The sequence below is a fragment of the Trichosurus vulpecula genome, chromosome 8, assembly GCF_011100635.1.
Source record: "Trichosurus vulpecula isolate mTriVul1 chromosome 8, mTriVul1.pri, whole genome shotgun sequence".
Lineage (NCBI taxonomy): Eukaryota > Metazoa > Chordata > Mammalia > Diprotodontia > Phalangeridae > Trichosurus > Trichosurus vulpecula.
This window is the reverse complement of record NC_050580.1, coordinates 193,904,791-193,920,413: the sequence shown is the minus strand read 5'-3', so window position 1 is coordinate 193,920,413 and position 15,623 is coordinate 193,904,791. Positions and strand designations below refer to the sequence as shown.

Below are 15,623 nucleotides of genomic sequence, written 5' to 3'. Positions count from 1 at the left end.
TTTGCCCAAGGTCACACAGTGGGCTAGCATCAGAGCAAGGATTTGAACTCAGGCTCCTCTTACTTCATCATCAGTGTTCTTCCCATCATACTGTACTAGACTGGTAAAGGGTAAAAAAGGAATTGTAGTCTCGCCTTCACAGGCCCATTGACTTAGAGTCGGTCATCTTGTCCAACTCCCTCATTCTGACAACTCACGGCAAAGCTCTGATTGCCCTCCTTGTGGTGACTGCAGTAAGTAGCAGAGTCATGTTTTGAACCCATACCCTGCAACTCCAAATTCTATGCTCTTTTGATTACTATAGTTGGGAACTGCAGCTATGTGTGATAGCATGAACTTTGCTGGGGCTCTGGGTGAAAACTTCTCTGGAAGCGAGGGGTGCTGGTGAGCCACGATTCATCACTGAAGGTGGAAGTTCCAGGCAAGATGGGAGGGAGAGTTCCCAGGAATAATGAGGATCCTCCAAAAGATGGGCAAGGGCAGGGGAATGGATGGAGTCGGGACAAAAGTGAAGTAAGTGAAATGTCTAACCATCCTCACATTCCCATCCAGGGCAAATATTTACCATGCACTTCAGGACCAGAGGGGGCAAGCGATTGTCCCAACACTACCAAACTCACAGTCTGGATTAAGAAGTCAGATGTCTTCACCAGATGAAAAGTCAACAACCCTTCCCACTGCCCCATGGAAATGTGACATTGACTCCTATGTCTTCACTTGTCCTGCAGGGAGGATACTGCCCAAGCAGCCCCTGGATAACAGAGATGTCCTTTCTTCCTGGAGATGTTTAGGCATAGTCAAGGCACCACGATTCCAAACGAAGAATTGGAGGAAGGACGACTCCTCCTCCTCCTCCTTTCTTCCTTCTTTTTGCTTTGGAGGCCAGAATGTGAAACTTGGGTGGTAACTTAAAACTACTACGTGGACTGGTAAGGTTCTCCATTCTATGACGCTATCAGGTTGGCATGGATGTAGACGCTGTGTTTCGACCGGAGGACAGGATAATCCTGGGTCGTGGGGGCATAGAGCCACGAGGATCCCCATCACTTGTCAACAGGAAGCTGTGATCCCATTCGCTATTGCAGAGGATGCAAATTGAAGATATCTTCCCCTCCCCCAGGTAATTATTTTACAAAAATTCCCGGGTCCATTGGATCACTTTTTGGGCCTACTTTCTGTTTTCTGGATTCCAAAGAAGGGGTTGCACAGCTGACGCGAAGGCCGGGGAGCCAACCTTTCGTTTCTGCGGAGGTTCAGAATTTTGCCCTGTCCCCTTGCCGCTCATCTCCTGGAAGCTTCACACATTCGCGACTGTCCCTGCTCGCTGCCCAGCCCTGGACTCGGAGCTTCGTTCGTCATTGGTCGGGTCGTCGTCGAGGGGCGGGGCTTCGTCAGCTGTTTGCGGGATGCCAGAGAGCGGGGGTATTTTGGAAACAATACCGCGCGGGCGGCGGCGGAGGGTGGCCTCCCTGCGCGCGCGCCTGCCGCCTGCTCCCCTTCGCCAGGTAAGCCCCCGGGGATGCGGGGCTGACCGGCCGAGCGGGGTGCAGCGCCCTGTGGGGAGGCAGACGGCGCCTCGTGGGGGGCGGGGAGCGGGCTGCAGTGAGTGCCCCGTGTCCGGGGCAGAGTGGACCCGTGGGGATCCGTGCCCCGCGTCAGGCAAGGCTTGGAGTGGTGGCCAGTACTTGGGGGCAGTGCAGGGAGGCGGGAGGAGGAGTTAAAGGGCTGACCCGGGAGAGGAGGTGAGTTACCACACACCTGTGATTTGTGAGCGCGGGGCTCCCAGGAAGGAGCTTGGGGTGTCCTCTGCCCCAGAGGGGTCGCTGGCAGAAAAGGGGCTCAGGTTGCAATGACCAAGGAAGGTTGGGGGTGCAGTGCCTGTGGGACTTTGGGGCTGGGGTGCCTTAGCTCTTTTTTTTTTATTTCTACTCCAAAGTAGGGATGGTGGCGAAGAGTTTTGGGGTGTGCTGCCTCCCGAGGGGTCTGACTGCTCCTTTACATCTTGGCTTTTCATCTCAGTCTGGGCACGGAGCCCCAAGCGCTCATCACTGGGCTTTGGCTCTGAGCCCTGGCATCATAGCCCTAGAGCTGAGGCTCTTTCCTGGAGTTATCTTGTACTGTGGACCCAGGTCTGTAGTACACGCATGACCTCTGGTTTCTGGCAGCGCCCGGGACTCCGGCTGCCTAGTTTCTGTCTCTGCCCTCTGGGGCCAAGCTCAACTTTTGGAAGCCACTGTCACAGTTGGAAAAGGTTTGGGCAGGTCCAGGAGGGCTTGGATTTCACTTTGGAGTAATGTCTTACCTGGCAGTGTCTTCCTGAGGAAACCAAGCCCTTTGGCTCAGTGTCCCACATCCCCAGCTCCATGGGGATCTCTTCCATCATTTATCCTAAGGTTTTTTCAGGGACCACTTGCCTCATCTTCCACCCCTCCCCCACTCAGTGTACCACAACTTTTCAGAACTAGCCTGTACTGGTAGACGAGGCAGGAGCTGAATCACTGGAGAAAGTCAGATCAGGGGTTGGGGGTGGGGGGTGTTGTGCACTTCCTACAGTAGAGAATGGAAAGGGTCTCCAGGGGATTGCTGATCCAACCCACTCAGGCTACACCTCCCCCACCCACCCAACCCAGGCAATTTAGAACTAGGGTTTTGCCTGGAGGGTAAAAGCTGACAAGCTTCAGAGGAGAAAAAGTCTCTGTCTTTTGCCTGTGTTTGTGGGATCCCGGCCATTTTAAAGGGAACCCTCTTTGGGGTTACTGTTATCAGGTAAAGGCTGTCATTCTTCTGGGCAACAAGTAACCACTGTGGTAGAGCAGCCTCAGGTCAGTTAAAAGTTTGCATCCTGGTACACAGAAGCGTGTGTGTGTGTGTGTGTGTGTGTGTGTGTGTGTGTGTGTGTGTGTGTGGACATCAACCAGTCATCTCTATGTGCCCTATGGCCCTTTTCATTGACAACTCTGGTACCTGGCAGAGGGGAGTGATAGATTTGATGAAGGCAGAAGTATTTGATACCCAAGCTCTCCAAATTTAGATGTGATCTATTCAGAGGCTTCAGAAAAATACAGTTCAGTTTGGATTGTGTTTGAAGGCAAGAGGTAACCTGGGAGACGGGAGTCCTGAGGTCTGTTTTTGATGCTGTCTGTGACAAGCTTTGTGCCATGCCACTCAGTTGAAGAAAGGCTATTGGAGAGAGTAGGTGACTTCTGCTTTTGGGCACTAGCAAAGCTAGGACACCCTGTGACATTGGAGTCACTGAATACACTCGATGATTGTGTAGTACTATGGGAGTTGGGGAGTGGGTCACCCCAGGGCTTAGTCTTCTCTAAGCTGTCTGCCTGTTAAAGCAAGAGGTGATTCTTAGTTACCCCAGTGGCATAGGTAGGGGAAGATGGAGTGATGCCAGAGAGATGAGGCTGAGTTTTACTTCCTCCTAGGAGGCAGGATAGGCAACTCCCAAGGTCAACTAGGGACAGGCATAGGAACCCTTTGAGGTAGAGGTTTGGGACCTTGCAAGTAGCAGGTTCTAAAAGCTTCTGGATGATAGATAAGCTCACCCTCCCAGTGGACTCCTGGAGAGCAGATAGCTCACTTCAGCCACTCTCCAGATGCAGAGCATCTTGTTGTGACTTGGGCCCTCCCAGGAATCTCAACACCACCAAACCACCCTCCAGGGTCTATTGGTGAGTGTTGAGCAAGTGGGGGCGGGGCCTAGGGGAAAGTTAGGCAGCTGGGAGGGACTTGAGCAGGTTCTGGAGCTGGAAGCCAGGCTTCAAGGTTGTTGTTGGCTTTTGTTGTAGTTGTTGCTCAGCCAGGAGTTTAGCTCTGCCTGAGTGTGGTAGTGAGCTCCCTAGGGCGGGGATTATGCTTCTTTCTCACTTGTAGGGAGCGCTGTGTCTGGAGCCTGCTTGGGTGACCTTGCACTCCTGGAGCAGGTGAATGACTCGGGTGCCTTCCCTCCCCCCCTGCTTTCGTTGTTTACCATTTCCTAAACACCCCATTGCAGCACCCAGACTCTGTAAGCAAGTCTCATAGCAGCCAAAATAGCCCTTGCCAAGAACACTCACAGTCTGAACTCCACAGACAGGCCTGTTCAGGAAAAGAAGCTAAGGGTAGAGGAGGCTGTGGGCAGCCTAGTAGAGGGGCCAGGTGTGTCAGGCTTTGCCCAGGTAGTTTGGGGGGATTTGTTTTTGTCTTCATTTATAGGTCCCCTGTGCCAAAGCTGTATGTCAGCAGTTCCTGACCTTATCTCCCATTGGCTAGGGAGGAGCATGAAGAGCAGGGGCATGGATCTTCCAAGGGGGGATGGGGACTCCAGACTTGACTGCCTTTCTTTCTCAGGAGAGATGGAGCCTCCTCATTATGTGGAAGAGCTGGAGGATGATGTGTTCCACCCGGAGGATTCAGAGCCTGGTGCTCAGCCAGGGGGCCTGACCTCGGCTGCTCTGTTTGCCCAGAGCCAGCCCGACTATATGCTGGATGGGCTGCAGCTTTTCCCTCTTACCCACTGCTGTGGCCCGGGACTTCGGTCAGTTGGCCAGGAAGACAAGGCCACTCAGACGCTCAGTCCAGCATCTCCAAGCCAGGGTGTCATGCTGCCTTGTGGAGTGACCGAAGAACCCCACCGACTCTTTTATGGTGAGTTTGAGTGCCTCTTCCCTCTGGATTCCTTCTCTCCTGAGTTCAGGATAGAGGGAAAAATATTCCTTCTAATAAAGGTATGGCAGAAGGCAACAGGGATATTGAGTCCTCTCCTCCCTCCCTTCTGCTTCTTGCTGGATCAGTTGCCAGTCCTCATAAAGCTAGATTGCCTTGCCCATCATTTACCATTCATTTATTCAGTCAACAAATAACTGTTGGGTGCCTACTATGTGCTAGGCACTGCGGTTCAGTGCTATGGGAATTTAGAGCTGGTATTCTCTCACTATTCTAAGAATACCACTATTCTGGTACAAGAGGGAATTGTAGTAGGTGACTTTTAAGTTCTTTTCCAGCACTAACATTCTCTTTTTTCTGTATTCTAAAGTCCGTTTTGGCTCTGATTATCTGTTACTCTGCTCAGAGGGTATGGCAGGCTTTTTTTTCCTTTGCAGAGTGGGGACAACCCAGTCTTAGATCTAGTTGTGTCTCTCCCAGCCTCCACACAGCCAGGAGGGGCCTTTGGGGGAAGAACAGGACTGGCTAAGCCTTCTTGGTTTGGTGTTGGCATTCTGTCCAGGAGGAGAGCTAGAGGAAAGGCCTTGCCTAGTTATCAGTGACCTGTGGTGGTAAGGAAAGGGTGGTGGGGGGGAAGATGTAAAAGTGCTTACCCACTCCCTCCAGGGTTATCACTTGGTCTCTTGCTACATTACAGTTCCCTCTGGAAGACAGTGTTCCTAGGGGCCAAGCGTGGCTCTCAGCTTTTATTGAAGACTACTTGTGGTTGGAAGGAGAGCAGGCGAAAATTGCCAAGTCCTGACTGGGTTTGGCTTCATGCTGAGACAGAGGCTGGTCCTCAGGAACAGGGTGGCTTAAATCTGGGCAGATCCTATTCCTGTTACCTAAATTTAAGGGGCATGAGGGGCAGGCATAAGGAGTGAGGTTAGGCAGTAAGCCCATTTTTCAGTTTAAAGAGAAAAGAGGGAAACCAGATTCTGAAGTTATCTTCTGTGTGTAGGATGAGGTACAGGACCTATGAAGACTGCATTTCTCTCTAAAGGAACTGCCTTACAGTGATAAGCCAAAGTAATTCTGTACAGAGTTGGCTTGAGCAATTAGAAAAGGAGGGGAGGGAGTGGAGCGTCTCTGATTTGAGGGATCCCCATAGTCCCTACATCCAGAGGGCATCCCAGAAGTCCCAGCTGAGGCTGCCTGCAGAAGGACTTTGTTTTTCCTATGGCCTAAGGCACTCTCTTCTTGGTCTTGGCACTATTACCTGAAGTGTGCTGGGGAGGTTCCAGGGTGTATCATCCTCTGCAGCTCCACCTTTTGGCCCATTCCTCTGTCTATTGGAACCAAAAAGCCTGGAGAGCTTAAAAATTCCTTCTAGAGAGGGGCTTCACCTTCGAGGGGAATGAGTACTTAATTATGGTAATATACAGCCTTAAAAATAGCTCTCAGATTTGTTCTTTGGAGTGGACCTTTCTGACCTTCTAGCCTAATTTTATACCACATTCCATCATTTACTCTGTTCTGTCGAGATTGGATTTTTTGTGTTTTCCTGTTTCAGTGTCTTTGCTCACAGGGCTCTATACCTGGAATGCCCTCCATCCTTTAAGGCTTAGCTCAGATACCATCTGTGTAGGAAGATTTTCCTCCTCTTCCTCTTCCTCCTCCTCCTCATACTCCTCCTTCTCCTTCCTCTCTCTCTCTCTCACCTCCCAACCAGGCGTGATCATTTTTCTCTTCCCAGCTCTTAAAGTAATGTTTTTATCTTGCGCTCTTGCCATGTTCTAGGCTGTACCATAGTTATTTGCGTATGTCAGGTCAGGTACTGAGTTTTATTTCCCTTATTTCTTCCCTCACAATACAACATGGCACTTAGTAAGCACATCTATTCTCCTTCCATAATCAGCTTGGACAAATAGATGAGAGACTCTGTCTGCTACAGTCGTGCCAAAGTTGAAATGTGTACTCTTTGATTTTTGATCAAGCCTCCAGCGTGTCCAGTGGAAAGAACACTGGCTCAAGAGTCAGAGGATCTGAGTTAAAATATGACCTCTGCTTATTCCTTGTGTGACCTTGGGCAAATCATTTAACTTTTTTGAGCCTCAGTTTCCCCATTTGTAGAATGAGAGGGTTGGACCATATGGCCAATGAGGTCCTTCCAGAGTGGACCTTCCTAGGCATTTGTGGTTGAGGCCCCCAGGAAGGACTCTGGCTATCATGTAAAATGCTGGCTCACGTGGACCTTCTCTCTCCTGCCATCTTTGCAGGCAATGCTGGATACCGACTTCCCCTCCTAGCCAACTTTCCTGCGAGCCTGAGGCTTGGAGAGGAGCCCCCTGAAGAGCAGTGGGAACATCGAGCTGAGGTGCAGATTGCCCGAAAGCTTCAATGCATAGCAGACCAGTTTCACAGACTCCACATGCAGCGGGTAGGTATCAGCCAATAGAAGCTGAGCTTCAACGGGTGCCAGGACCGTAAGAACCTTATGCTGCCTTTCTCTCAAGTTCTCATCCAGACTTGAGGCATCCTTCAGTCAAACTCTCGGACTCTCCTTTGACTTGGGATTGCCACAATTTCTGAGGAATAGTTGGGCCCGGTTGTGGGGAGCATCTTGAACCTTAGAGATGAAAGTTAGGAAGAGTCTCGCCTGGATGTGGAAACAGGAGCTATTGAAGGAGGTCATAGTGAGGTGGGAGCTATAGAAGGGCTGGGCAGCAGCTGGGTCACAATCCTCATCCCCTTGCTCCAGCACTGTCACCCCTGTGGACTGGAGTGGATGCTCAATCCCTACCGCCTGTTCGTGCATTCGGTGCAGCAGAGGGAAGGTTAACCCAGGCAGTGGGGCTCCAGCATGGGAGGGGGAAGCTGTGGAACCGGTTGTAATTTGACACTTTCCAGCTGGGGAGGCCGCCTGATCTGATGTCTCTGTCTGGGAACCAGGGCCAAGGGACTCAGGAGAAAATAGTACCTCTGAGAATCCCTCCTGGCCTGGGGCTTGGGGTGCCCAGTGGCAGCCCAGAAGCCCAGCCCTGGCACCACCACGCTAGAGCATCGCGTGTCAGCTAAGCATGTGGCAGAGTTAGTCAACAAAGGCGGCGGCGGCCGGCTGGCTCGTGCAGGAGGAGCTGTGGAGGGCCGTGGGCTGCCCCGCCTGCGCTGGGCCTTTCTGAGCCGGTCTGCCTGGCCAGAACACTTAACCCTTCCTCCCCTGGCAAACATTTTGGAGTGTTGCCCGGGCAGGGAGAGGTATCTCAGGCTGATTCTGTATTAGCAGATACAGTTCTGAGTAGGAATTCAAGTCTCTTGGAGATCGAATTAACCAGTCTTTGAGGTGCACGATCCTAGCTGGTCTAAGTTAAGTGGGTGATCACTGTGTTTTCCACCTACCCCACATACTAAAGGATAGTTTGCCTTGGAACACAAGATTAAGTAAGTGATTTCAGAGGTCTCAAAGGCAGTGACTGACTAGGTGTAGACGTGGTCTCCAATCCCACCCCACTGTGGTGTCAGAGTTTGAGTAGTAGCTGGTTCTTGGAATATCTTTACTGTGTCCCTTTGGCAGCAGTAATTTCCCAGGTGTAGGGCTGTGTAGGTTTAGCTCTGATTGGAATCTGGGGCAAGGGGAGAAAATGAGATTAAAAAATGGGGTTGCCAGTGTAGGCCCTTGAATACTTTCTGGTGCTCTTGCTGGGCCTTTACTTATGGTGGGGTTAGGTAGGTTGTGTAAGGACAGAAGCAGTGATATGGTATTGGATAGCAAGAGTAATCTCTAGGGGATGGGTAAAGGTTACATCAACAAAGGTGGCTTGGAAATCATGGCTCTGACCCTGACCCAGAATCCCTATCCCCTTGTTTCTACCCCAGGAATCCCAGGTTGCTCTATCCCTTGGCCCCAAGAGCTTCCCTTTTGGCTCACACCCTGGGTCCTTGACCTAGTTCCAAGTTGGCCTAATTCTCTCCAGGCCTCCCTTTCCATCCTTACCCTTGTCCCCTAATCTACTGTCTCCATTACTGGATCTTACACAGTGGTTTGGCACAGGGAGGAGCTGTTCAGAACTGTTCCTTCTCTGCAGTCACATTTTTAGAATTGGAGGGAGTGAGGCCACACACTGGTTCCCGTCCTCTGGCTGCAAGGGATTCTCTTGTAGTCTGTGTATCCAACAACTTCCTTGGTCTCCAGTGGTGGGAGCTGTCTGGTCAGTTATTTCTCCAGGGCATTCCTGTTTAACTAGTCTGGTGTGGGATCTGAATGTGAGGTGAAGGCCTCCCACCCCTTCCTAGGGCCTGGCTTGCACTCCTGGCTCCACTTCTGCCCAGTTGTCTGACTCCTCGGTACTACATTAACACATTTTCACCTAAGGAGATTTCCCTCTACAAACACACCTAAGAAAAGGTAGTAGGGAATCCTTTCTTCTCAGGATTTGGCTACAACTAAAGTTCTTCTAGCCCCTAACCTCAGTCCCCCAGCTCTGGCTACTAAACAGGAAAAGGTGACCTGGGAGTTTAGAGTGGCCCCTTTAAGAGCACAGAATCAACTTCCCAACCCTACTTAGGCTCTGAGCCAGAGGCACTCACTATTCAGTCTCAGTCTGGGTTGCTGACCTCCCAAGGCCCTGGCCATCTCAGCTGGGCGGGGGAGGGGAACCGGAGTACAACCTTACAGGGAAGCAAATACTGAGTGTTCAGTGGATGGACCCTGACTGATCCTTCTCCCTGCCTGCCAGTGGCTTTGGAGTGATTTTAAATTCTGACTTTCCAACCTGTTTTCTCCGCTCCAATGTTATGTAAAAGCCAGGCCCTAATGTTATTTCTTTTCTCTTTGAAAATTTCCACTAGCATTTCTTGCTTCCTTCCCTTCCTCCCAGTTCTAACAGCAGGCTTTGCTCCTGCCACTAGAGCCTTCAGGGAAACTAGGAGGTCTAATAACCGTAAGCAAAATGGCCTCAGATATTCTCTTTTGGATCTTTTAGAAATTGACTTCAGAAAGTAAGTCACTTTTTGCATTGGTCTCTTACCTTGACTACTGACTGGCATCTCACATCTACAAAGCACTGTTGTCTGTATTCCTCGTGGCCCTTTCTTGCTTTTGCTCTTTCCCTCTTTTAGGCTGGGATGTTGAAGCCCACAGGGGTGAAGGGATTTGGGACTAGGACCCCAGGCTTTTACTTATTCCTTTGAGTTGTGCTCTCTCTCCCTGCTTGGTCTTATGTTCCATTTGTCCCTCCCTAAGATTACCTGTGGCTTTGGCCAAGGCTTTCTCCCATGGAAGCTGGGTCCAGGCTCTGGGAGATCACAGGATCATAGATTTAAGGTTGCAGGGGACCTCTGAGGCCTTCTAAGTTACACAAAATCACACAGGTAGTAAGGGTCAGAGGTGGTATTTGAAAGTAGGCCCTCTGACTAGGGCCAGTATTTTCCTTTCCAGGTTTTCTTTTTTCTTTCTTTTTTTCTTTTGCTTTTACAAAGGGATTTTTACTTTAACTATGTTGTCAGAATAAATGTACAGACATTTCCTTCAATACCTGCAAGTTATCCTTTCTCCTGTATCCCTTCTGTCTCTGGGGGAGTGGACTCACCCTTTAGCTCAGTTCCTGAGTGACATTGGTCCTGTCAAGATCATGGCCAGGTATGGCGTGACTGCTTCATGAGTCCGACTTAGACTCCTAGGCCTGTTTGCAGAAGGGGTCACTCTTTGTTTCTCGGGGCACCGATGCTGGGCTGGCTGCAAGATCTGGTCTGGAACCCTGGCTTTAGAACAGTGGGATGCCAAGAGGCTTCCCCTCCCTTTTCCAGATGCTCCAGAGGAGTCATTTGGATCTTCCAAGAGAAACTGAGGCATAGCCAAACTGCTTCCCCTTCATCATGTGGTCAGTCAGTTATAGGATGTTTACACATGAGCTTCAGTCCAGGTTTTCTTTTAAGGAGGCTTCAGAATAGTGGAAACAGATCTGGACATAGTATCTGATGACCTTGGGTTTGATGGATTGCTATTTTCTTATTACCTACTAAGCCTTGGACAAGTGACTTAACCTCTGTCACTCGATGAACCCTAACTAAGGTTCCTTCTTACTCTAAATTCCCCTTTTGCAGCCCCTGGTGGGATAAATCAGGGTTGAGTGATGCAATCAGAGCCAAGGGGTAGAGAGGTCCCTAGGAAGGATGAAGGGCGATCTAACCACCTTCCTCCTACTGCCTCAGATCTTGAGACCCTTTCACTCTGCCTGTTAGACTGGGTATCTATCTTATATTCCTAGTTTCTCTGTCTTCCCTCAGCTATTCTTTCTATAAAGTAGAGGAAACCTTCCTACCATGGGGAGCTATGGGTCAAGGTCAGAAGGCTACACGAAGTTAGGGATGGATCTGTGGTATTGAAAAATGGGACTACATGGAGGGCATGGAGCTCTCAGTGTGTCACCAAATGGAGCCCCAGTGTGGAAATTGTCTGAAACAGAATGTAAACTCCTCAAAGGCAGGGACTACTTAATTTTTTTCTTTGTCTCCCCAGTGTCAAGCACACGCCTGGCTTATAATAGGCACTTAATAAATGCTTGTCCGGGGATTGATTGTGCCAGCCAAAATCTCTCTGATAGCTTTTCAGTTGAAGACTTGGCTTATTTCCCAAGCTGCATTGCCCTCTGGGGACTGGTGCAGTTGTGATGATTGTCATTTAGAGACGGACACTAAGGTTCGAGACAGAAAATGACTTGGAGACAGAAAATCAAAGTCCAAGATGTGCCTGCTAATGGCTTTTTGGGTTTCCAAGGCATTTGGAGGCAGAATGTAGTATTACCTCCTCCTACCTACTTAGAAGCCCTATTTGTCCTGCTTACTCCATTGTTTAAACCCAGAAGCGTAGGCTTCGACTCTTTGATGCATCCCTGAATGAATGAAGTATGCATTACAATCCCTGAGGTCCAGTGAGGGAACCCAGGCTTTGGCTCCTTAGGGTTGACCTTGGTGTTCTCTGGGTTCATGTGTTCTTCCTTCTCCAGAAGAGGGTAGAAGCATTTCCTGGCTACTTTGATAGATATCTTGCTAGAACCTCCACAGAGAGGGATCCTTGCTTCCTACAACACAGGTACTAGTTCCCATGCTCTGCCCCAATACAGCATGGCATGAAGGTGGGCATATGTGGCTCAGCCAGCATGCGGAGGGCTGATGGTCAATGGGTCTCACAGTCCACTTGTATTAGAGGCTTGTGGGCCTCTTTAAACCTTGGGACATTTCCTGAAGATCTCATGAAGCTAAGGCACCCTTGGCTTCAGGGTGGCTGGCTAAGCAGACTTAAAAGGGGGTAGGAAACTGTTCTTTGGCTTTCACTGGGGAATTGATTCCACCCTGGCCAATCTGACTTAGAAATCTTAAGTATAATCATCATTAGGTTCTTAGAAAATTAATTCTGGATGAGCTATAAGCTAAACTTTAGCAGCTAAAACATCATTAGGCCACTTGGATGACAGGCACATATATAAAATATTTTTTTTCCAGAGGGAGTTAAAAAGCAAAATTTAGTTTGAGGCATAGGCCTAGCCTGCAGTTTATTTAAGAGGTTAAGCATGTTAGGGGAGAAATCTTGCAGGTGACCTCAGATGATTGATGGTGAAGGTTGCCTCCTGCCTCTTAGAAGAGGTGGCAGTCTATGAGTGTGGAATGAAGCATACATTTTCAGGCATGACCAACATTTTGATTTCTTTTGCTTGATTACACTATAATTACAAGAGAAGATTCTAAAGCTAGGGAGGTGGTGGGGGGCCGTGGGGGAGAGAAGTGGAGAATGATACATAAAAAAAGAAAAGAGCATCAATGAAACATTTTTTAAAAGAGAGAGAAGGCCAATCTAAGCTGTTGGCTTATGTGGTGTGTTAGACTTATCAGTGACTCTTTTGCCCAGTGCCTGGCTTGTTAGCTTCCTGGCCTTTTAAAATCCTCCCATTGTTGGGTGGTTTTTCTAAACCAAGACTGTGGCTTGCGCTGTAGCTTAGCCTCTAAGAGGGGTTGGTCCTGGGCTGGGGGACAGGAAAGACTCAGAGGCTGATGAGGAGTCCCTAGGAAGTCAGCCTCTGCCACTGGAGTGGAAAGCCTGCCTGGAGCACTTCAGAGAGGTGGGGTGGGGGATGCTGGGCAGGAGTGGAGGTGAGGGGGCAAGGGGGTGTCTGGGCAGAGGGGTAGCTGTTGAGAGAGGCCGTGCGTGAGAGCCCAGTCTTCTGGGCCCTGTGTTTGCTCTGTGGCTGGCTCTGTTTATATCGATGGCTATATTTAGCCTCTGAGTCATCTGTGTGGCTGACAAGGGGCCGAGTTCCCCACAGGCTCTGCACCTGACAGCTCCTCCTTCGGTGTTCCAGGAGAAGGGGCCAGTTAGTTTTTCCCCACCGTGCTAGGCGTGTGTGTGTGTGTGTGTGTGTGTGTGTGTGTGTGTGTGTGTGTGTGTGTGTGTGTCTGTCTGTCTGTCTGTCTGTCTATCTGTCAATCTGTTGTTGGGGAGAGGAGGTGGCCCAGGGATTATACTGGTATACTCGGTGGGAACAGAGGTAAGGGTTTGGCTTGGATTTTAATCTATGCTACTTACTGGTGGCAAAAAAAAAAATACCTTTGCTATTCCCACTATGACCAGAACAAAGTGTATGTAAGAGAGACGGGAACTGGAGCCTCCTCCCCTGCTTAGGTTTGCAGTATCCAGGAAGGAAAGCCCCAGTGGGGCAGGAACCAGCTAGCCACAGGGGCCATTGGGAGGAGCCCAGTCTTACCTCTCTGCAGCCTTTTGGATCCAAATAGCACCCTGCACCCCCATCCCCACCCCCCTAGCCCATGAAGTCAGAGGACCCAGGTTCAAATCCCATTCTGGTCATTTACTGGGCATATCACTTAACTCCTCTGCGCCTCACTTTACTTCTCTGTAAAATGAAGGAGTTGGACCAGATGCCCTCTGCGGCCCATTCCAACTCTAAATCTCTGATCCTGTGAGCCATTACTCCTACCCCTGTGTCCTAGGGGAGTCAGATATCTCAGTTCTGTGCCAGGCTCCCAAGAGTCTTCTTCACTTCTCCATTTGTAGACCAAAAGGGAAGTGAGGCATTGAGGGGGCTTTTAGATAAACTGGGCACAGGACTCTATAGCTTCTGCCACCGAGACCCATACCCAGATCACTCCATTACCTAGGCAAGCAATGTGATAAAAGGCGACAAGAAGGGGAAGGAGGGCCGGGGTTTGGGGGAAAGGAATCGATCCAGACCTTTTCATCTCTCCCCCAGTCTCTTCAGCCCTCCTTTCCTTGTAGCCACCCCCGGAAGCCACCAAAGTCAGCCTTTTGGGTTGGGTAAGAAGGGAAGCCCAGCTGCTGCTAGGCATGAGAACGGGCTGTCCTGAGGCTGCCCTCTCCTCCCTGCGAGGTGATTGGCGTTGCCATGGTGGTGAGTGGCTTCCACTTCCTGTAGGCATAGCCATCAAAGGACACAGCTCTTGGCAAGGTGTTTTTTTTTTTTCTGTTTTGGTATAGTTTCTTCCTCTAGGGTGGAAAAACCGAAACGCTGAATTTTAAGAAGTGTCCTATCAATTTGTCTTCCCTGGCTGGTCAGTTTCCTGCCCGGGGGTCTATACCTGTATGGTTCAGTCTCCCCTAGAACAGTGTACAGAGTTCACTCTCCAATCTTGGTGACGGTAGGAGAGGGGAACATTCAGAATGGGGATCACTCTAAGGTCTGACTGTCTAGAGAGGGGAGAGGGTGTTTCTCTGGTGGGCCTTGTAGTCTGAGGCCCCTTTCAGTAGAATCATAGATAGAGAGCTGAAAGGGCTCTCCAAGGTAATCTAGTCCAACCTGGCCATTTTATAGTTGAGGAAACTGAGAGCCCGCTAGTGATAAGAATACATTATTTGCCCAGAAGCTCACAGGTGATAAGCATTACAGGCTGAATTTGAACGCCGGTCCACTGGGACCAGTTCCCTTTCCCATCTTGAGGGAATTTCTCTGCAGAAAATGAAGATGAGGCCTACTCTTGCCTTGGGTTCCATTTCATCTCTCACTAGTCCACATTGCAGCTAGGTAGAAAGAAAAGAAGGAAGGAAACCAGCATTTATCAAGTGCCTACTGTGCAGCTAGGTGGTGCAGGGGATAGAACACCAGGCCTAGAGTCATGAAGATCTGAGTTTGTATCCAGCCTCAGACACTTTCTAGCTGTGTGACCCTGGGCAAGTCACTTCACCCTGTTTGCCTCAGTTTCTTCATCTGTAAAATGAGCTGGAGAAGGAAATGGCAAACCACTCTAGTAGGAAAACCCCAGATGGGGTCATGAAGAGTGAGATATGACTGAAAATGACTGACCAACAACAAAAGTCCACATTCCCCAAATACAATTAATCACCAAGCATTTATTAAGTGCCTACTATGTGCCAGGTGGTACTGGGTACTGGAGACATAAGGAACTCACATTCTATTGTATACAGGTAGAATGGGAAGTCACAGATTTATAGCTGACCTCAGAGGTCTAGTCAAACCCTCTCAGTTTATGAATAAGGAAACTGAGGCCCAGAAAGGTTGAGTGACTTTCCTAAAGTCACTCGTGTCAAAAGCAGATCTGGGATTTTCTTTAAGTCTTTTGAATTGGATTTTCCTTTGACATTTCTCTCACACTCTTATGGCCACAGGGACCTCGTCCTCAGGCCTTGGCTGAGGTTCATATAGATGGAGAAAAATAGAATGAGAAAGTGTAGACCCATTCCTGAAGCATCCACCTGAGTTTTCCAAAATGGAGTCATGTTTCCCACTTATTTGCACTATAACCTCAGTCGTGTTTTATTTCATTTTATGATTTTGTCTTCACTGGGCCATGGCTCCTTCACAGTTTACTATACTCTTGTTTCCAGTCTCTTTATCAAGCAATTATTGATCAGGAAACAAATCCCCTTAAATGTTATTTCTGTGATTAATTCTTTGGCAAAAATGGGACAAACTGCTTATCACATAGTGAAGAGAGCACAAAGTTGG

The 15,623-nt window shown here is 49.5% G+C and overlaps 1 protein-coding gene across 1 annotated transcript in view; it reads left to right on the top strand.

Moving 5' to 3' along the window:
- The first annotated feature begins 1,450 nt into the window (after positions 1-1,450).
- The window catches only part of BMF (Bcl2 modifying factor), a 30,855-nt gene continuing 16,682 nt past the window's right edge, over positions 1,451-15,623 (top strand). The window contains exons 1-3 of the mRNA XM_036736338.1: positions 1,451-1,505; positions 4,339-4,635; positions 6,912-7,072. Of these exons, the coding sequence (XP_036592233.1) occupies positions 4,344-4,635; positions 6,912-7,072 (453 nt within the window). The 5' untranslated portion in view covers positions 1,451-1,505; positions 4,339-4,343. The remainder of the gene's footprint in view (positions 1,506-4,338; positions 4,636-6,911; positions 7,073-15,623) is intronic.